This window comes from Mixophyes fleayi, chromosome 9, assembly GCF_038048845.1.
Source record: "Mixophyes fleayi isolate aMixFle1 chromosome 9, aMixFle1.hap1, whole genome shotgun sequence".
In the NCBI taxonomy this organism is placed as follows: Eukaryota; Metazoa; Chordata; class Amphibia; order Anura; family Limnodynastidae; genus Mixophyes; species Mixophyes fleayi.
The window spans coordinates 14,413,524-14,436,908 of record NC_134410.1 but is presented as its reverse complement, the minus strand read 5'-3'; the positions used below and the strand labels follow the sequence as shown (position 1 = coordinate 14,436,908).

Below are 23,385 nucleotides of genomic sequence, written 5' to 3'. Positions count from 1 at the left end.
GTTCTGCATTACAATGGGACAAATGTTTAACTTGGGGCGTGATACATTGTAGAAGGTCAGATAGTGGATTTAGACTGTTTTTAAAATGCAGATAACAGAGAAAACCATGGAGCAAGACCAGCTGATTGACTGTTTTTGAAGAACAGACAAGAAACTGTATAGTTGGAGGTAGAAAATGATGAGAGACTGCATGAAATAGCTTTAAGGGAGACAGACGGTGACAAGAGACTGCTTGGAATAGCTGAAAGCCATGGATCTGTCTCCATGTGACACACACAATAAGGGACAGTGTCAGGGATGTGAAACATCTGGAGGTAAGAAATAGACAGCTGAGACATAGGGGTCTATTAATGAACATTCAAAGTGGTATTTCTGCATAGATTCCACAACTATAAAGCACTTTGCTGTTATTTGTTTATTTTTTCAAAAAATATTTAGCATGGTTTTGCATTTCAAAGTTCACTCTTCAGATATATGTCACATATTTGGATGTACTTCTAAAACATCCATGCATATGTGATGCTGCTTTTTCAACCTCTATTTTCCTAGAAAAGAGAAGTGTGCATTTTAGCATATCAAAGGCTAAAAAAATGTTGCCATGACAACCACAGCACAAGAATGAATCCTTAGTATTGGTGCATGACTCCATGGGGGTAATTCAGTTTGGCGCGAGTTTTTGATTTTTTGTTTAGATCACACATTAATAATCTTCCAATTTGACATGATTTTTTTTCCTCCCATTTTTTAACACACAATCGTGTAATATAAGCTTGGATCTCGCAAACCTCTTTTTTTTTACCATAGTAAAATATAGGCTGCCATGGAAAAATCTCTTACGTTACTAAGCCTGCAGTAATAATCGCTCATTTTTACCGTTAATATCACTCATTTTACTTAGCACCTCAGAAGGTGGTCAGAAGTTCTAGATATTATTAATTTATTTATTAATAATAAGTGTGTTTTGTAAGCATGTCAAAATGATAATTATAATTATAACAAAACTTCCTGCGGCTTTCGGATCCTTCACCTGTGGCCCCCAGCTTCTTCCTGCTCTATTGGCAGATTGATTTCTTATAGCATGTAACACTTGTTTAAAAATCTTGCTGATTTGTTATACAAATAGGTGTCTTTTTATTTGATTAAATGTATTGTTTTAACTTACAGAAAATTTCTCCCGATGCGATATCGTTAACAATTTTACCAACAACTGAAAAAGAAAAAGTCCCGATCAGCAGCTAATCCATGTGTACACACTATACACGTTGTACAAGAGTTACCTTCAGATCTGTGCTCTTCATCTGTCATAACCATCGGCTGAAATGATCCTGACTCTGCACACTCCATAGAGATCTATGGACGCTGCTGGTCCTGAGCGCATACACACTGCAGAATTGGAACAACATCGTTCCATCGTTGAACGAGATTTTTAGTTGAGTGTAAAAATCAAATGAAACGAAGCAATGTGCTTTGGAACGATGATCTTTCATCGTTGGAGAGTACACACTAATGTGATATCGGGCCAGCTGGTCGTTTATCGCGTGATTGGCCTGATAGGCTAGAGGGCCGTCACCGGTCTAGAGGTTGATCCTGTTGTTTATCAGGTTCAGGACCTTTCTGTTGCCGCAACAGAAGTTGGTGATGTTGGTAGCCGAGTTTGCCGTCATGTCAATGAGAAATTTGTTTTGCATGTAAGTATGTATAAATTGTAGTTTTTATACTGTTGTTTTGCTTGCAGTTGTGGTGGCAAGTTAGAATAATGTAAAACCTCTTATAGAGGTTTGTAGGATCAACAGTAATCACCAACCAGAGGAGCCAGTGAGAGCAGTTTAGAGAAGGAGCTGAGAACATGGCAGCTGGGAGCGGGTATTTCTAGGCGGGATTTGGCAGAGTGAGAAAGTTTACTCCCTTGTAACTGGCGTCCTCGCAGTGGGCCCGGTTTAGGGCTTCATATGAGTGTGAATATGCTTTGAATTGAATTGCGCTTGGAACCTCACACAGTACAATATCACGTGATGCACACAGAACATTACCATGACGGTAATGTTCACACATGACGCACAGAATTGAATTGTTACCCATGATGGGTAGGGCCAGAGACTGAATAACTTAAGTTAAACACACTGGGGCCTCATTTATGAAGCAGATAAAGTCCGAAGGGCAGCGCAGTGTCCTATTGGATGGTGCTTTGCCCAACGATCTGATCACATGCGCTTATTATTTGACCAAAGCCCACGGGTTGGTGTCGTTTCCGAAGGAACAGAAGTTTGCACTGGCTGATGGGAGAAGTTAGGCAGAGACTCAGCGTTCCTTGGCAAGCACAGAGCAGGTGCCTAGTTTTGCAGAACAGTGCAGTGCAGAGCCTAGGTTTAGATAAAGGGATGGAGAAGGTACCTTTTTTGAGGGTGCTCCTTCCTGTGCCATGTCTATTTTTACTCCACTAATGCATTTAAATCTGGTGTCGTCCTATATTTAATAGGAAATATTTTGCGCTTTGCAATTGCACTAGACTTGACAAGAAGTCAACTTGTAGGCGGACATTGCCCTGATGTTTACACTATCAGAGTACACCCCCCGGGTGCACCTTGCGTTCACAAGAATTCGTAGGGCTGAAAGTAATAACTGTCATTTTTCTTTTGCCAGTTTATCCCCTTCGGTTTGTTGACACTGTGTAGTTCAGGTATAAGTGAGTGTTTATAGTAGCACTCAGGGCTTCTGATGTGTGACTATGCTTGTACTAGAAGAACCCTTAATCATGTTTACACATACTTATCAGTACCTCCTCACATGCTCAGTATACCAACTAATGTATTTGTCACAAGTTATTTATTAGCTGGGAAAACCTTGAGTAAAACACGGACTGGAAAACAACTCAAACCAATGTGTGCTCCGATGTTGGGAGAAAATTGCATTAAGGAAATGATGTGCAACTGAATGTGATTTATCACATGCAACTTTTAAGGCGCCTTTGACTACGTCGTAGCAGAGCAGCGCTCCCACCCTCTTGTTTCAAAGCAGTTCTCACATCGATTCAAATCAGATATAATTCTCACAGCAGCACAGATTATTTTAGGGCATAATTGTGCTGATTTGTGGGAGGTACAGATCTGTCCAGTTTTGTGATTGTATTAGTGAGGATAGGGTTTCATATGATAGGGAAGTGGCATAATGTGAGGAGGGGAATAGAGCATACTTGCCAACTTTTCCTCATTGGCTTCAGGGAGATCCCGGGGAGGTGGACGTGCGGGGACGGGGCTTGACGAATCAAATCATTTTGGCCCTGTCCCCTAAATGATTGTCACAATTTGGTCAATTACAGCAGGGGGCGGGGCTGAGATGACACAATATTTTCGACATTAAGCCTCGCCACTTTATTGCGGGGGCGAGAACTGGGAGGTTGCCCTGCTCTCCCGGGAGGTCTCCCAGTAATGTGGGAGTCTCCCGGACATTCCGGGAGAGTAGGCAACTATGCGTTAAAGAAAAGCAGCTAATGAATCTCTAGAGACTGAAGTGTCTTTTACATTTCTGTCTTCATTACTGAAGTCACGTTGTCTTACCTGTCAGTCTTTCATTAAATCTTGGTCTCCATGAAAATGGCCACCTCCATAGGCATCAATACATGGACATAGGACACAATTTCTGAACTGTGTCATCATGCCACAGATGGCGAAGCCAACCACGTCTTGTACTGGCTCAGCATCAGGGAGGATGCCAGACTCTTCAGGGAGTGAGGGAGATCACCCAGAGGCAAACGCAGGATTTGTAGATGGGGGTTTCCACACCATGCCGCCAGTGGGTGTGACTAGCAGGCATGGGGGTGTGGCTATAATTTTAGACGGTGTTTGGCTGCTCTCCAACTCTTCCTATCCCCATAATATACATGGGCAATGCTGCGTGCACTACTGTTAGGGGCACAGCAGCTCTCCCTTTTCAAGCAGAGCCTTGCGAAGCTGGGGAAGGGTCCAGCCACCTCAATTATACAGTGCTCCAGGCTTGAATGGGGGTTTCAGGCTCTTGGAAACCCCCCCTCCCCCTCGGTTTGCCTATGTCACCCCTATTTCAGGACTTCAGGGAGTTTCCTTGGCATTCAGGAAGTGTTGGCAAGTATGGAATAGAGGCAAGATGGAAGCTACAAACTGAGAGAGAGTGGAAGGAGCAGGGTTCCCCAACAACACAAAGTATTGATTTGAGGCTCCTTTCAAATTGATGCAGGAAGATTGTGGTGTCAAATGCACCTTAGTTCACACATAGTTCATACATCCTACTTGGGTTTTTTTGTTAGTCCTCTGTGGTCCTCTATTATACGTCTGCCACACTACACCAAGCATTAAAACACAACTTCCCATTTCTGGGAATAGATAATAGATGTCGCAAGCACCAAGTCATGACAGTGCAGCATGGTTTGGGGCCATTGATAACAAGTTATGCAACTGGTAGGATGCAATTGTGACAAAAAGTTTAAGTTTAAGTAGTAGCCTTTATGGTTTAAAATAGAACTCATTAGACCTAAAACATCATATGTTAATTATTAAAAATACATAGAAATTACAATGAACATAATGCTGGACACACACTCTGCGATATCGCTGTTGGCTCAGTACCGCAGCAGGTCTGGGTCAAAAACAGCCGCAGTGTCCATGGTAAACTGATTTAAGTTGTGCGGACCGTTATCGGGCATGCTGGTAAATGAAGTGGGAAGTCAAAAGCAATTTATTTTTGTGCGGGGCAATCCTCTGACTCCACTAACACGCTCCAGTCATGCCAGAAGTCATCCAGCCAATCAGCCCAAGAGACCGAATGGCCACCTACATACATGGCCAAATTGAACATGGACAAAATGAACCTGCTGCTGGTGGCGATCAGCAGTATTGACCAGTGTGTTGCCAATTCAACACATTGGTCAATGCTGTTCTTGGGTACTTTGTATTTTACCAGTAGAAAGGGAAGCCCATCAGAATTATCACTGGAAGTTTTCTTGTAGCTAATCCTGCAGCAAACAGTCCCCGATGCCTGACAGGCACATGAATGGTAGACTTAAACGCCTCTACAGAAGGTTTTTAAGACAATTGAGTCATGTATACTGCCAAATTCCACTTACTCCACCCACTTTCCCCTACATTCCCCAATCCACCCACAATTCATTATCTGTAATAACTGAAGTCTCTGCACTCAACTCATCATCTCACCCTACAACCTGTTCCCTCGACCCTATTCCCTCCCAGCTTCTTCGCTTCCTCTCCCCCTATATATGACCACTTCTATCTCACATCTTCAACCTGTCTCTCTCCATTGGCAAATTTCCATCCTCCATTAAACCACGTGCACATTTCACCAATTATAAAGAAACCGTCTCTCGATCCAGCCTCTCTCTCTCCAACTACCACCCTATTTCCCTCTTCCCCTTTGCCTCTAAACTACATGAGCCGCTTGTGTACAGCCACTGGTCTCACTTTCTTTCCTCTCACTCCATTCTCGACTGTCTGGCTTCCACCCCAGCATCTCACTGAAGCCGCTCTCAGGAAAGGGATCAATCATCTCTTACAGCTCAAAACAGAACTTATCACCTTCTCTCCTCCCAGAGTCCCCACGTAACCTCAAATCTCCCTCAACATCACCACAATTTCCTTGACACTTGACTCCGCTCTCTAAATTATTCCTCACATCCAGTCTCAGTCCCACTTCTGCTTTCCAAAACTCTTAGCCATTCTCTCTCCATTTCCTGACTTTACTACTGCATCCCCCTGCTAGCTGGTACTCCTCTGACCCATCTATCCCCACTTCAATCTATCTGAAATGTCACGGTTGACTGATCTTCCTCTCTCTGTGGCACCACTTTGCAGATTCTACACTGGCTCCCTGTGTCCTCCAGAATCCAATTAAAATTACTCAACTGTGCCTACCCCTTTATACATCCATACTTGTCTACTCCCCCCGAATATCCAAGAAATACACAAATCCAGACCCCCCCTGGAGAGCAGGCCACTGTTCCGCAACTTTCCCGCTTCCTAATAAAGTGTGAGGTACAGGTACATTCCCACCTATAAGACTTCTCCCTTGCGACTACTCAGTTATGGAATTCCCTACCAAGCCAATCACACTTTCCCACAGCCTTCAAATATTTACACACTCTCTGAAAGCCCATCTCTTTATTAGATGTTATCCTACTCTCACTTATACTAATCACACTAATACACCCATTCTCCACTCTGAGCCACACTCACTCCTCTTGTCTCAGCTGTGCCCTCTTCCACTTAGAATGTAAGCTGTCTAATGAGCAGGGTCCTCCATACTCTTTGTTTTCATGTCTGCAATTATTTTGTCTATCTTGTATGTCCCTGTTTTATGTATGTCCTGTTTTATGTATATCCTGTTTTCCCTACTGTACGGTGCTGCGGAGCACTTTGGTGACTTACAAATCTACAATAATAATATTGAGTACAGATGTGCGGCTGTAAAATATTCAGTACAGGTATATAATGGGTGATGTTATAATACTGAGTACAGATATATACTTTGTGTCTGAATAGTTGGCCCACTTCCACCACTGTACATAGTACAGATATATACAGACCAGTGAGCCTTACATCAGTAGTAGGGAAATTGATGGAAACACTCTTAAAGAAAGAGTTGTAGAATATCCCAAATCCAGTAACAGGATCCCAAACACCATGGATTCACTGGAGGAGATCATGTCAAACAAATCTTATTGACTTTTTTGACTGGGTGACATAAGTAATAGATCGGGGGGATGGGGGGGGGGGCGTAGTTGTAGCTTATCTAGATTTTAATAAGGCTTTTGACACTGTCCCACTTCGCAAACTGTTGAACAAACTTGAAAGCTTGGGATTGGATTCAAAGATGGTGGAATGGATAAGATCTTGGTTGCAGGATAGAAAACAGAGAGTTATAGTAAATGGAGTACATTCACAGGAGGGAAAGGTTACCAGTGGAGTACCCCAAGGATCTGTTCTTGGGCCAGTGCTTTTTAATATATTTGTTGGTGACATTGCAAATGGTATTTAAAGGAAAGTATGCCTTGCAGATGACACAAAGATATGCAACAGGGTAGACACACCAGGAGGGGTGAAACAAATGATTGATGATCTAGGTAGACAAGAGGAATGGTCAAGAGCATGTCAACTACAGCTTAATGCCAAAAAATTCAAAATCATGTACTTGGGTCCCAAAAATCCAAAGGCTAAATATAGTATTAATGGAATAATAATGGAAACTACTGAAGAGGAAAGGGATCTAGGATTTATTATTTCATGTGACTTAAAGGCAGGTAAGTAATGTAACAAAGAGAAAGGCAAGTCAGATGCTTGGTTGTATAGGGAGAGGAATCAGTAGCAGAAAGAAGAAAGTAATAATACCACTGTATAGGTCATTGGTACGGCCTCATCTAGAATACTGTGTTCAGTTCTGGAGGCCGTATCTCCAGAAGGAAATAACATTAGAGACTGTACAAAGAAGGGCAACTATAATGGTGCATGGCCTACAGCACAAAACTTACCCGGAAAGACTAAGATATCTTAATATGTATAGTTTGGAGCAGAGAAGGGAAAGGGGGGGGCATGATAGAAACTTTCAAATATATCAAGGGTTTGAATAAGGTACATGAGAGAAACATTCTACAAAGGAAGAGAAGTATTAGAACACGAGGACATGTACTGACACTGGGAAGTAGGTTCAGAGGAAACTTGAGGAAAAACTACTTCACATAAAGGGTAGTGGATAAGTGGAATAGCCTCCCATCAGAGGTGGTAGAGGCTAATACAGTAGAGCAATTTAAACATGCTTGGAATAGACATAAGAATATCCTTACAAACAATAAAGTATCAAATATGATTTGAGGTTACTGTAGATTAACAAAACAACGGGCAGACTAGATGGGCCAAATGGTTCTTATCTGCCGTCACATTCTATGTTTTTATACTATGTGGGTGCATAGTAATCAGTACAGATATGTACTGCATGGCTATACAGGATTTTTTTCCCCCAACAAAGCCTTATATAGCCTCTTCCCCCCACATTAGCATGTCTCCCCCCTATACCAATCCCTTCACTGGCTCCCCTTCCCCTACAGAATCGTGTTCAAGCTCCTCACACTTACTTTCAAGGCCCTCTCCAACTCCACTGCTCCCTACATCTCCAACCTCATCTCCATCCACGCTCCATCCACGCTCCATCCCGCCCTCTACGTTTGGCTAATGACCGTCGCCTCTCTTCCCCCCTGGTTACCTCCTCCCATGCTCGCATCCAAGACTTCTCCCGCTCTGCCCCCCCTCCACTGTAACCAGCTCCCCCGCTCCATCAGAACATCCCCCAACTTGTCCAGCTTCAAATGGGCCTTAAAAACCCACCTCTTCCTTAAAGCCTTCCAGTCCCCCACCTAACTGACCTCCTTCCAGTCTCCCACCTACCCCCCTCCCTCTCCTGCCCTCCTCCTACCTCCCTCCTCGTCATTCTCCTCTCCCCCCCTCTCCGTCTCTGCCTCCGTTCTCCCCCTTTCCTCCTCCTACCCTTGCGTCTCTGTCCGTCCTACCCTCCCCTTAGATTGTACGCTCCTTCGAGCAGGGCCTCCTCTCCTCCTGTTCTCCACCACCTTAACCCTGCTCTCCAGCTCCTTGTCTCTTCCATGAGGTACTCCTGCCCTTCTACCCCTCTCTCTACCCCGATGGGGGCTCTCACCTCTCATCTAGCTGTACATTGAGCTTCCGAGTTACTGTGCTTTTTTGTTAACTGTACCGTGTTTCTGTCTGTCCCTGTTCGGCGCTAGGGATACCTAGTGGCACCCTATAAATAAAAATTAATAATAATAATAGCATAACTGACTATGAGCTCTTACTGTACTTCAGTTGCGTCCCTTATCTCTCATAGGTGGCAGCAAGTAAAATTTACGTGTAACTCTAAAATCCATGTTGTTTTACCACACATACAGAGTACTGCACCTGAGAGTTGGACTTATATCTATGTCTAAATCAGACCCTTGGGGGTATATTTATTAAATTGTGGGTTTGAAAAAGTGGAGATGTTGCCTATAGCAACCAATTAGATTCTAGCTGTCATTTATTTAGTACATTCTACAAAATGACAGCTAGAATCTGATTTTTCAAACAAGCATTTTAATAAATATACCCCTTGGTATTTATAATATGAATTAAAGTTGTAGTACGTCCATTTCTAGCACTGTAAAAGTATGAAGCCACATCATATATGTCCATCACCATATATGTGTACACAGATCAGACAACATTAAAACCAACGGCCTAATATTGTGTAGGTCACTCTCGTGCTGCCAAAACAGCTCTGACCCGTCGAGGAATGGACTCCACAAGACCTGTGAAGGTGTCCTGTGGTAACTGGTACCAAGATGTTAGCAGCAGATCCTTTAAGTTGCGAGGTGGGGCCTCCATGGCTCGGGCCTGGTTTTCCAGCATCCCACAGATGCTCAATTAGAGTGAGATTTGGAGGCCAAGTCAACACCTTGAACTCTTTGTCATGTTCCTCAAACAATTCCTGAACAATTTTTGCAGTGTGGGAGGGCGCATTATCCTGCTGAAAGAGGCCACTGCCATCAGGGAATACTGTTGCCATGAAGGGGTGTACTTGGTCTGCAACAATGTTTAGGTAGATGGTACGTGTCAAAGTAACATCCACACGAACATCAGGACTCCAGGTTTCCCAACAGAACATCGCCCAGAGCATCACACTACTGTCTTCAGCGACTTGCCTTCTTCCCATAGTGCATTCTGGTGCCAGTTTCATCCCCAGGCAAACGACGCACACGCACCCGGCCATCCACATGATGTAAAAGAAAACGTGGTTCATCAAACCAGGATACCTTCTTCCATTGCTCCTGTGCAGTTCTGGCGTTCATGTGCCCACTGCAGGCGTTTTCAGCGGTGGACAAGGGTCAGCATGGGCACTCTGACCGGTCTGCTGCTATGCAGCCCCATACACTGCAAGTTGTGAAGCACTGTGTGTTCTGACACCTTCTATCATAGCCAGCATTAACCTTTTCTTTTGTGAGATTGGACCAGACGGGCGCCTTCGCTCCCCACGTGCATCAATGATCCTTGGGTGCCCATGACCCTGTCTCTCGGTCACCGGTTGTCCTTCCCTAGACCGCTTTTGGTAGATACTAACCACTGCATACCGGGAACACCCCACAAGACCTGTCGTGTTGGAGATCCTCTGACCCAGTCATCTAGCCATCACAATTTGGCCCTTTTTTTAAAGTCGCTCAGATCCTTACACTTGCCCATTTTTCCTGCTTCCAACACATCAACTTCAAGAACTGACTGATAACTTGCTGCTTAATATATCCCAGGTGCCATTGTAACAAGATAATCAATGTTATTCACTTGTCAGTGGTTTTAATGTTGTGGCTGATCAGGGTATATACACACATTAAAAATATAGTATCTAGATTATATGTATGCTTAATGATAGAATGTAAATATTTTGGCAACAAAAAATCCTATTGTAAAAACTCGTTTACATACTGTGGGGGAATTCAATTGGCCGCGTTACTGGTAAAAGTAAAGTGGCCTGCGCGTTATTGCCGTTATTATGGTAATAATGCGCTTAATTACCATTATTACGATAACACCGGCTTTTGAGCTGCGAGCAGAAAGCCGGGTTAAAATGACCGTACTAACGGTAACAGCTTTAACGCTGCGCTAATTCGGGGGGAACTGAATTCTCCCTGTATGTCTGACTGTAGTTTTCTCTATACATGGTGTGGGCTAACAGACCTTGCACATGGTGTTATATAACATGCACAGGGCAGGGCTGCCCACTTTCCTATGCACGTGGATCTCTGAGCAGCAATGGAACATGTATTCCTCACTCAGAGGGCTGCACACCACAGGCGTGTGAGATTACAACACCAGGAAATGTTTTCTATCTTTGCACATTTTGTCCTTTTAATGATCCCTGTAAAAGCCATTACTTGGTCACAACAAATATAACAACAAGCAAAGTATAACACAGACATACATGGCAATCTCTCTATGTATATAGAGAGAGACACTTTGTATCTGCAGCATATGTTTCCACAAGCTATCCACTTATGTAGGCTCCTCCCATCAGGAAGTGTGGATCTGTCCCACCCAGGCCATTCAGGCCTATTCCTCCCCCCACACCTCTTACCGTGAGCTACCCCTAGGGGTTGATTTCACCTTGTCCTAGAGGGGAGGGGGGCAGCAGACAGGATGATCCGGAATCTGATCTATGGTACAGCACCCCTCAGGGCTTCGGTGAGACACCAGCACAGTTTAATCCTGTTTTCTGGCAGTGTGTATACAACTTCATGCTTGTAGATATTGGCAGCTTCCTAAATGCTGTGTAATTAATTTCAATAGGCACTAGCAGGGTATTCTGGTGTTTAAGGACTTGCATAGCATTATAATGTTTTCTAAAGGGATGCAGAGCATTGCAACTCTGTTTCCAGCTGTTGCAAAGTCCCTTCAAACCTGCAGAGCTTTGCAGTGTTTAAGGATCTACAGGTCATCTGCAGATGCTGCTTACATTACTATGCTTCATTTGTAGGCACTGTAGTCAGCATGTATTAGTAAGCATAAGCTGTGTTAGATAGGATGTGAGTTTGGAACATATAATCTGTTTTATTGTTTTATAACGCTAACAGAGGCACAAACTGACATTCCAGCTAGGTACTGAAAGGGTGTCGTATAACAGAACTAATACATCTTCATGCACTTGTCTGCAGATAATACACCTGGCAGTGATGTAATGGGGGTTATAAAGAGGGGACACTTGTACTATTTAAGGAATGAATCCTTTTTAGTCTATTTGGTTTGAGATATAAGGGATAGATTTATCAAACCTTTTAAAAAAGGAAAAATGGAGATGTTGCCCATAGCAGCCAATCAAATTCTAGCTATTTTGTACTAGATGAATTATAGCTAGAATCCGATTGGTTGCTATGGGCAACGACCTCCACTTTTTCTTTATAAAAGGTTTGATAAATTATCCCACAATGTGAGTTGTGGTTTCTGTAATCGGTCTTCTTCTCTACCCGCCACAGGTCTCCTTCCATGTGCTCCGTAGTTTGCACTCTCCCCCTACACTCCTCCATCAGCCAGTCCCGGACCTCCGCCAGACTCTTGCCAGTTACCTGCGCTCGCTCCAGCCTCTGATCAGTGATGAAGAGCTGGAGAGCACCCAGGAACTGGTGGAGAAGTTTCTACGCCCCGGAGGACAGGGAGAGGAGCTGGAGAGACAACTGCAGAGGAGAGCAGAGCGTACGGAAAACTGGGTGAGACCACAGGAGCTTACAGCTTGGTGTACCCATGTGGTGCCAACTTCCTGAGATGTCATTAAATTATCACCTCCCCCTCTGAAGTCTCCTCTAGTCATTGTCTCTGTTATCCTCCAGATTAATTATATTCCCTCATATAACCTTTCCTTCTCTTTCGCTCTTGCCCCAATTCCTTCTTATCTGTCCCCTCGGTCACCGGTCTCTGTCCTCCTTAGCTCACAGATTGGAGACAAGAGTGCATATACCTGGAGAATCACCTACCGCTCCCAGTACACTCCAGCCCAGCTGTCCTTCTACCCCAGCAGGAACACCAAGACTGGAGGGGACAGCTGAGGTATGTATGTATCGTCATCTCCCAGAGTCATCTGACTGGCTACTGAAATACATATAATATGATCTAATCTATTTACACAGTACCAGACTGTTCGTTATGCTGGATGTCTAAAAAGAATAAATTCATAACATTATCCTCAAGTATTGATGTGTTCTGATGTGAAAAACATCCCAACGTTTTATAGTGTACCCACCGCCTAGAGGAAATGCAGATTGTACACTTGGAACTAATCATATCTTGTTAGATCTGCTGCCTCACTGTGGCACAGTGGTTAGCATCGTTGTCTCAGGGCGCTGGGGTCATGGGTGTGATTCTGACCAGGGCCTTATCTGTGTCCTCCCACACGCCATGAACATACTGCTAGGTTAATATGCTGCTGATAAAATTGACCCTCGCTTGTGTGTGTTAGGGAGTTTAGACTGTAAGCTCCAATAGGGCAGGGACTGATGTGAGTGAGTTCTCTACAGCGCTGCATAATATTATTGGCACTTTATAAATAAAACTATGATCATAACAATAATATTGGTTCAGCTCAGAAAATGCCTCCGCTGTGTGTTGGAGGTGGGTTAATCTATTCATATGATTTCAGATTTGCATCTAAATTGATCTCCGGTGTCCTGGATTTCAAAGCCAAAATTGAGAGGTGAGTTTGACTTCCAACATTACTTCATAGTTTCCCCCATTGTACTTTCATTCCTGTTCCTATTTATGTTATCTCCCATGTCCCACGCACAGCTGTGGTGGTTCCTCACCCCAGGCTTTTACTGACACGTGTTCACATCCACTACGGGAAGAGCATGGGAAAGCTACCGCCAAAGATGCACCTGGTATATTGTTATACTTCTACAAGGCATAGTTAAGGGAGACGTGCACGTTTTGTAACACTGGTGTCACTTTTCCATATTGAGACCGCCATTGCTTCCTGATTCCAGCTGCCGATGTGTTCTGTTAGTTGTGGGGAAAAGCAGAGACCTTTAAACACTAGATTGCACTGGCTTGGAGATTTAAACCTTATGGACAGGAGGTGTGTATGGAATGTGACACCTGATTGGATGGTTATCCTGTCGGGTGCCACATTCAATACACACCTCCTGTCCTAGCTGCTTGATTGCCTACTCCTCCAAGCTCCCGCTTGCCCCTTCCCATGAAAGGACACGGTCTACTGCTGGAATCTGTTTATATTGCTTGTCCCAGGGAAGGCCCTTAAACTGTCCTCATGTCATTTCCTCAATATGAAAGGAATAAGTCACTCTCCCTGTTTCTGCCTGACAGCCCTGGTGGTCTGGAAGAGTTGTGGCGGGGTCGCAATCTGTGCCCCGATCAGTATCACAAGTTCTTTGGATCCTGCAGAGAGCCCGGCCACAAGAGAGATCGGGTACTTCTGCATCCGCCAAACAAGTCTCCCCCTCATCATGTGACTGTCTGCAGGAATTACCAGGTGACACGTTTGTCTTTTACCCCTGCACCTAAATGTAAGCTTTGTTATATAACAGGACGGATCATAACATTCTCCAGTTGCCTATACCATCCAATCAGATGTCTCCTTTCATTAGGCTGCACAGCGTGATATCCCATTGGTTGCGCATACCATTGCTATTTGTAACAGGATATTAAATAAGCCCCTTTTTTGTCTCCTTTCTCGGCTTGCCTCAGTTTTTTGAGCTCGACGTGTACAATAGTGACGGCTCGCCACTGACAGAGGATCAGATTCACCAGCAGATGCTGTTCCTGCGGGCACACTCAAAGAAGACGGACAAGGAGCCCGTGGGAGTGCTCACCACTGATCACAGGAATAGCTGGGGGCGTGCGTACAGCACCCTCATCCGTGGTGAGTTTAGAGACTGATTACATTGGCTGATCAGAGGTGCGATGAGGACAACGAATGACATTGTTGTGTGTCTCTCCTACCCCCGCAGACCGGCTGAACAGGGAGTCTGTGCGTAGTATCCAGCGTAGCCTCATGACCGTGTGCTTGGATGCGACGGCACTGAAGTACTCCGAGGACCTGTACAGCAGCCGTACGGCCGCTCAGATGCTGCACGGAGGAGGGAGCCACGCCAATAGCGGCAATCGCTGGTTTGACAAGACCTTGCAGGTGTGGGCACTAGTATGTTCTCCCTACATCCTGTGCTTACTCCCCATCGCAGTCATCTGATGAGAACTCGCTACACAGTATTGTTGGGTTCCACTAATAACCACAGCTACTGCTTCTTGTCATTTTAACCACGCATTACACCCCTCTGCTCTCTACTATACTCCTTACTAATGTCTCACAGCATAGACCCAAACAACTAACTCCTTGCAGCACCGCTGCCTTTCTAAGCCACAGTTTACAGTGACACTGAGTATGACCCCTACAGTTCGTGGTGGGAGAAGACGGAACATGTGGTCTTATATACGATCAAGCAACAGCTGACGCCTCGGCCGTGCTGACGATGCTGCGCCATGTTTTGGACTACTGGTATGTGGCATGTTGTCCTTTGTGGTATTATTAGTGCACAGTATAGTAACCTCTTAACTCATGGAGGCCGATAGATGATATTGCTATATCCATATATGATTGAAGGGCATATTGTATGATGTACTGTGTGGTGCTACTGACAAGGTGAGCAGGGTGATGTGGTGTTAGGTAGTGTAGGGTCTGGCCATGGAGAGCGGTGTGATGTGGTGGTAGGTAGTGTAGGTTCTGGCCATGGAGAGCAGTGTGATGTGGTGGTAGGTAGTGTAGGGTCTGACCATGGAGAGCAGTGTGATGTAGTGTAGGGTCTGACCATGGAGAGCTGTATGATGTGGTGTTAGGTAGTGTAGGGTCTGGCCATGGAGAGCGGTGTGATGTGGTGTTAGGTAGTGTAGGGTCTGGCCATGGAGAGCAGTGTGATGTGGTGGTAGGTAGTGTAGGGTCTGGCCATGGAGAGCGATGTGGTGTTAGGTAGTGTAGGGTCTGGCCATGGAGAGCAGTGTGATGTGGTGGTAGGTAGTGTAGGGTCTGACCATGGAGAGCTGTATGATGTGGTGGTAGGTAGTGTAGGGTCTGACCATGGAGAGCTGTATGATGTGGTGGTAGGTAGTGTAGGGTCTGGCCATGAAGAGCAGTGTGATGTGGTGTTAGGTAGTGTAGGGTCTGACCATGGAGAGCAGTGTGATGTGGTGGTAGGTAGTGTAGGGTCTGACCATGGAGAGCAGTGTGATTTGGTGGTAAGAAGTGTACGGTGGTGGTGTCGGCATTACTACTATATCTATAGATGATGGTTGGGCATATTGTGTAATTAGCAGAGTCTGGCATGTTTAGTAGTGGGAACTTATATGTACAATGTGCAGTGCTCGAAGTATAGTTTTATGACTCCTTTTACTCCACCAGCTCCAATGGTCCCAGCCTGCTGTCACCCCGAACTCCTATCACCAGGGTTCCTCCACCAAGAAAGCTGTACTTCAATTTCCCCCCAGAGACTAAACAGCACATAGAACAAGCCAAGCAGAACCTGGACATGTGAGTTTGGATGGGAGCCTATCTGGGAATGGGGTTGTGGCCTCATTAATACGAGTGGGCGGGATTATGATAAACACTGATTTGTATTCTTGGGGATAACATCATGATTAGAATCACTGGGCTGGCATTGTATGAGTATCATGTTTATCAAGCGGATTGTATAGAGAAAATATTTTATTCTCTACAGGTATTCAGTAACGTTTATAGGGATAAATATTTCCGCTCAGATTATTTCCTACCTGAGTGATGTCACTAGTTCCTAGTGAACTGATTGGCTGTATTCTAATGAATATTGGTTCAGTCTACAATATGACCGCCTCCACTGTGTGTGACGCCTCTCTACCACACTAAACATTAAACAAAAGAGAGGGCGTCATCACGATTTATTTATATAGCGCCACTGATTCCGCAGCGCTGTACAGAGAACTCATTTTAGAAGCAGTGGCAGATCCAGAGCAGAGTGTCCGGGCAGCATCCTTTGCCTAATTCTCGTCCGCCAGACATGTACATAGCGTGCAGCCACAAGCAGCGCACCCCTGCTAGCAATGACACCAGCCCTCCTAAGGATAAGTCTGGATCTGCCCCTGTCTGGAAGGGAGCCTGTGTTGGGTCCGGTGGGTTGAAGGGATCGATAGATGCCAATGTATGCTATTAACCAAGCTACCTATGAGTTATATCACAATCACCCGACAAACACTACACCACATCATGAATAATGTCACAATAATCAGAGGCCTGCAAATTCACTTGTATATCCCATCTTATCCGCACAAGTCAAGATTTATTTACAGTGGAAAACTACAACTAATTTTATCAGGGATACATAACAATATGGGCTCAAAGGTCCATTGTTTTGTGACATAAAGGGCCTTCTTCAGGCATAGTTTACTAATTTAATAAAAATGATAACATTTCTGGACACAGAGACTCCTCTGTCAGGCTTGGTTCAAGGATTTCTTTTATTTATAATGTTTGTTTTCCACTACATAATTGATCCCACGTCTTTTGGATTTAGTTGTCCTTCAAGTAACATAATAATCAGGATATAGACTTTCACATGCTCCCTTCTACTCCATCTGATGAGCCCCATTGTAATAGCAAAATGATAATTACACAGATCCTGTGCTGTCAGTTGAGTTTGTCAAATGGGTTATCAACATTTGTACATATGTTGCTTTTAATTTTATAAACTGTATTGGCGATCATAATATTAATCATTTATAAAGAGAATTACAATGGAAGCGGCTATATATAGCCGTGTGGGGGTGGCATAACGATACAGTTCTTTGTCCTCTGTATAAAATCTCTTAATCAAGTGATACTCCCCTTACTTTATTCAACTTCAAAACACCTGCACTCTTTAGGTGGCTTTGGCTAGGTTGAAAGTACCTATTGTAGTTGTTTTTCCGAACTGGTTACACACGGACATAAAGGACAATGAAATGGGTGGAGCTAAAACAGCCTATAGCCAATCAGCATTTTCTAATGTTAACAGTAGCACAGGCAGGTCCTGCATGACCATGTGTAGGCAAGTTTGAAGTGGGAAAGGTTAGGCCTCCATGTAGCCAATCCGAGCATCCAAACATTAACAACAGTGTGGTGTAATCATGTGAGGCTCCTGTCACACCCTCCTCTGTATGAAACATTAATACATCCAGCTTGTTCATTTATGTGATGTCCCTTTAACAAATATCATGTTCTGTCTTTTCGCCTCCGCTTTTTACAGATTGGTTAATGATCTTGACATCTGCTGTTTCTCTTTTCCTGATTTCGGAAAGAAATTTCCTAAGAGGCACAACATGAGGCCCGGGGCTTTCCTGCAAATCTCCCTCCAACTGGCGTATTACAGGTACTGGGAGGAGGATGAGCTTATCTGTTCTTACAGGAATTGGGTCCCCTACCCGGCTTGCCTGATTCTTCCCTCTTGCCCAGGTTACACGACTCTCTCTGTGCCACGTGTGAGGTGGTCTCGCTTAGAGCGTTTCGTCGGGGGCGTTCGGATGTTGTGCGCTGCTCCTCGCCCGAGGCACTGGAATTTGTGCAAGCTGCAGATGATCCAAGCAAATCGGTACCTCATGGGTTGGTTGGGGGGGAGGGGGGTGTGATCATGTGACATGACCATGGATCCTCATGGGAGGAGTTATGACATAATGGGCTAGATTTACTAAACTGCGGGTTTGAAAAAGTGGAGATGTTTCCTATAGCAACCAATCAGATTCTAGCTGTCATTTATTTAGTGCATTCTACAAAATGACAGCTAGAATCTGATTGGTTGCTATAGGCAACATCTCCACTTTTTCACTTGGTTTTCAATGAATGTATAAATTGCTTCTTATGAATATTAGTTTTACCTGTTTAGTCACGGAGTGTAGCTGGTGGGTGCACTTTAATCTGCCATATAATAGCTCTCTGGTAATGGTGTACCTTGTGTGTTTATGGACCAGGCAGAAGAGAAGTTCTCTCTCATGTTGAGAGCTGTGGAGAGCCACCAAGCAGCCACGGATCAGGTGAGATTTTCCATATATATATTATTTGTCGTAATACTTTGTACGATTTCCGTCTGCCTGTCCCTTATTTCTCCTTTTCATAAATCACATTAGATGCTGCTTTGCTTACCTTGAAAACTTGGTTTCTTCAAAAATAAATAAATCCTAATATCACATTTCCCAACGATAACCAGTAGGTGGTGCTAGTCTTATTCTCTTATCTGATACTGTACTTGCTCTGTGCTGTCAGCATGTCTCTTACACACTAATAGCAGTGTGTACAATAGCCGCTGTGGTTTTAAGCACCCTGCCTGTCTAATGTTGTCCATTGTGTGGAGATTACTAGTCCATAACCTTCAATGTGGTTGAGGCATAATCAAGGTCATTGAGCCTTCTCTCTGTCACGTCTCGTTGACCAGCCTGGACATAGTCAGATCTCCAGGAGCGCCGATCAGAAATCTGACACGTTCAGATAAAGGTCCTATCAGGCATTTAATAACTGGACTGTGGTGTTATATGTGAACTGGATTTACATTGATTGAGAGCTGCGCTTAACTATGGCCTAAAGTGTAATTGCCAATATACTGAATATACATTCACAAATATTGATGTGAAAATGTTCTATGGGAATATATTATATACACTAATAATGAGGCACTTATTGTTGGAGTGCAATATTTGATGAGGTGCTTTTATTGTTTGTATGGTGTTTGCATTGTTTATGTTGCTTTTATGTTATGTTATATCCTTTATGTATTTCCAGTTGGTACTCTACCACAAATATATGTCTGTATATAAAGTGTGCGTGCATGTTTTGTGTATACAGCATTGTGCACCCGCTACATGAGATTCTTTAACCCTATTAGGTTTGTTAGTTCACCTGCTTTTCTAAGTGCATCAGTGATTAAGGATCAACACTGAGGGCTAGATTTACTAAACTGCGGGTTTGAAGAAGCGGAGGTGTTGCCTATAGCAACCAATCAGATTCTAGCTGTCATTTTGTAGCATGTACTAAATAAATGATAACTAGAATCTGATTGGTTGCTATAGGCAACATCTCAGCTTTTCCAAATCTGTATACCCCTTAGTGATTAAATAGTATATAATAACTATATATTATGCTTGCTAAGTGTTGCTGGAACCCCTTCATTAGTTGTCTGTACCTGCATGCTCCCCCTTCCTGCCGGTATTCCTTCCTGATGCCAGTATATAAAATGATACAAATATATGCCTGTTACAGAGGGTTCTAAAATAAGTGATTGTCCAGGTTTGCTACACTTTAAGCAACTTAAGAGGCATCCTGTAAATATTCTGTGTTCTCCCAGGTGTTACAGGGGCAGTGTGTGGATGGCGCTATCCTGGCTATGAAAATGCTGTGTATTTCCTCCGGCTTGGCCCTGCCCGCCCTCCTCATGGATACATCGTACGCCGTGTCCTCTCATTGGAAGCTCTTCACAGGACAGGTGACTGGAGCCTCTAGACTAGAGCTTCTCTACACTGTCTTCAAGTATCCTAACCGGCCACTGTTTGCAGATATAGACGCAGGTTCCTACACAAAACGTGACCTTGGGGCTTCCTAGAGTGCAGCTGTCATGTACACACAGGGGGATACTATGGGTAGATCTATCTAAGCTTCTAAAAAGAAAAGGTGGAGATGTTGCCCATAGCAACCAGTCAGGTTCCAGCTATCGTTTATCCAGTACATTCTAGAACATGACAGCTAGAATCTGATTGGTTGCTATGGGCAACACCTTCACTTTTCCATTTTAAGGTTTGTTAAATCTACCCCTTTGTGCCTCAGTGATGTTGTTGGTTCCTAATGAATTCAAAGGCTATAAATAGACAAACTATAAGGAGTTTTATAAACTAATTTCTAGAACATACATTAGAGAAGTTGTCTTGCGTTATCACTGCAGCTTACAGTCTGACTGTCTCTGCCGGGTTGCTGGTTACTCTCTCGTTAATTTAGACCTATTTGTGATTCAGTAGTTTAAAAATGTTCTTGCATATAAGGTTTTATCATGTGCGTTCTACTATAAAGAGAAAAGTCACTGGACAATGTCCCTCTGTTTGACACACTGGTTGTACACAGGGTAACGTGGATGTATAACGTGGCATTAATGTAATGTACATGTAAGGGTAACGGGTGGGCGTATAACGTGGCATTAGTGTAATGTACATGTAATAGGGTTGTACACGGGGTAACAGTGGACGTATAACGTGGCATTAGTGTAATAGGGTTGTACAGAGTAACGGTGGATGTATAACGTGGCATTAGTGTAATGTAATAGACTGCTTCCATACTACTTATAAACACACAGATAACATCTCTCTCTCTTCCCCCCCCCCCCCCCCCCCCCCCCCCCCAGGTGTCCTCTGCCGTGGACTGTGTGATGTGCTACGGGCCCCTGGTTCCTGATGGGTACAGTGTCTGCTTTGCCCCCTCCCAAGACAGTATTACAGTGTCTGTCTCTGCATTTGATTGCTGTCAGGAGACCGATGCTCAGAGACTGTCTGACAGTCTGCAGGGTGCGCTAAGAGACATGCGCTCTTTGATACTAGAGTGCCGTCCTGGAGAGGACTAGGTTCCGCTTACTCCCTACTTTGCAGATATGTCTCTTGCTGCTGAGACTGTCTCTCTTAATTCACGATATGAGGTGTCTCTCAGTAAACCAAGAAATCTGCTGCTGACTTATTTATTGTGACAATGTAAGGATGGTGACTGCAGCGTACTAGGAGTCATACAATATACAAATCTTTTATGGTCACATATGATTCCTCGTTCTATTAACAGGGAGTGAGCGTGAAATGTCATTCTTCTAACTATTGTTTATTAGAAAACATCCTTCCCTCTGTACTTCTTGTGTCAGCAGCATCAACATTTAGTACAAATTCGTATGCAGCTCTAGACGTGGATCAGTGGCATCACTTGACTTATCAGATGGTTCTGATAAGATGTCAGGCGTTACAGCCTCTGATATATATCTAGAGATCTGCCAAGTTCTCCCCAAGTATCTGGCACTTGTATAGACTTGAATGCAGCAAGTGGACGTTGGAAGATGGTTTAGGAAAAAAGTGCCTTAGATCTTGTGATCAGAAGAGATTGTAAAGGATGGAAGGAAATGTTACAGTATGTGAACTACGATACGGGCAGAGGCTAAGTGTTACATTAAAGCCAAATCTTGTACATGTTCTTATGTTATTCAGGAATAAAGGCAAAGAGAACCAAAGCTTTAATTCTATGAAGGAGGTCTTATGATGTTGTTTAAAAGCAGAAAATAAGAAAAAATAAATTTGAGCAACTGACTGATCTTGTGTTTTGATAAATGCAATAAATATTTCTGATTGCAGATTTCAGTTTGGAGTTAAAATATTTTAAGATTTGTTTTAGAAACCAACTTTTTCACAAAGCTTAAAGTTAATGGACACTATATAGGTGAGATACATGGTTTAGGGTCCTGTGTTGAATATCCAGATTGTGAGCAAATATTTAATTATTTAGAGGGTGTATTGTTACCGTGAAATGATTGTCTGTATATTCTGACCATTTCGAGATATTCCTCATTTTGAGACAATATACTTAGAGAAACGTTCTTGCACACCACACAGTTGTGGCCACAAATATTGGTACCCTTACAATGTTTTTGTAATAATGCACCACTTTTTCCAGAAAATTGTTGAAATTAAAAAAATATGTATTTCAATGGTTTGCAGTGAAATAAAACACAAATTTAGCTTGCTTCACACAGAAATCTTTAAATGGGCCAGACAAAATGATTGGCACGTTTTAGAAGTTGGTAGAAAAAATTAGATTCCAGCAGGTGATTCACCTTTACTTTGGAACTGAGCTCACCTGTGGTGAGTAGCAGGTGCCTGCAATATAACAATCACTTATGATCCTGGATGGAGAAGAAGACTCGTTCTCCTGTCATGTGTCACTGTGTGTACTGCCATGAGCAATGGAGGAAAGAGAGAAAGCCAGAGAATTGTCTGAGGAGGTCGGACAGGACTGTAGACAAGCATGGACAATCTCAAGGCCACAAATCGGTCTCCAGAGACCTTGATGTTCCCATTAGGGATGTGCACCGGCCACTTTTGGTGTCTCGTGTTTTGTGTTTTGGATTCGGATTTGCTTGAGGTTTTGGGTTCGGATTTGTTTCGCAAAACACCTGACGAAAGGTTTTGGTTCGGATTTAAGGTTTTGGATTTATTTTGAAAAATACAGCACAGTGCAGGACAGAGGCCCACCTAACACAACCTCCATCTACCCTGATCAATGCCCGAGTGAAGATGGCGGCGGCTAGCGGGGAATTTATACAATAGGAGTATCGCGAGATCCGACAACGGGATTATGACTCAGAGCCTCGGTTTCAGTTTTGCAATTGGCGGGAATACCCGGATCTGTCTCGGATCGGCAACGTTCGGGTGGGCTCGGATTTCAGATATCCGAGCCCGCTCATCTCTAGTTCCCATCTCCACAATACGCATTGTTATTAGGAATTTTAAGGCTCACATTATTGTAACCAACCGCCCTGGAAAGAGAAAACTTGAACGGAGATTGCAGCACAGGATTGTTCAAATGGTGGAGAAAGCACCTAGATCAGTGTTGGCTAACCTGTGATACTCCAGGTGTTCTGAAATACCCTTCCAGCAATAAGCTGCTATATACTGGAAAAGCATGCTGGGACTTGTAGTTTCACAACACCTGGAGTGTCACAGGTTAGACAACACTGACCTAGATCAACTGCAAAACAATTTCAAGCTGAGCTTCAGACACAAGGATTCAACTTGCGCC

General features: G+C 43.8%; 1 protein-coding gene across 1 annotated transcript; it reads left to right on the top strand.

Moving 5' to 3' along the window:
- Positions 1 to 10,588: 10,588 nt before the first annotated feature.
- On the top strand, positions 10,589 to 21,896 carry LOC142102026 (carnitine O-acetyltransferase-like). The gene is made up of 14 exons (XM_075186532.1): positions 10,589 to 11,261; positions 12,050 to 12,280; positions 12,499 to 12,617; positions 13,207 to 13,260; positions 13,890 to 14,055; positions 14,271 to 14,445; positions 14,534 to 14,712; positions 14,978 to 15,078; positions 15,976 to 16,104; positions 17,831 to 17,953; positions 18,037 to 18,172; positions 18,549 to 18,611; positions 19,916 to 20,053; positions 20,960 to 21,896. The coding sequence occupies exons 1-14, from the start codon at positions 11,217 to 11,219 to the stop codon at positions 21,173 to 21,175; spliced, it is 1,875 nt and encodes a 624-aa protein (XP_075042633.1). The 5' UTR covers positions 10,589 to 11,216; the 3' UTR covers positions 21,176 to 21,896.
- Positions 21,897 to 23,385: the final 1,489 nt, after the last annotated feature.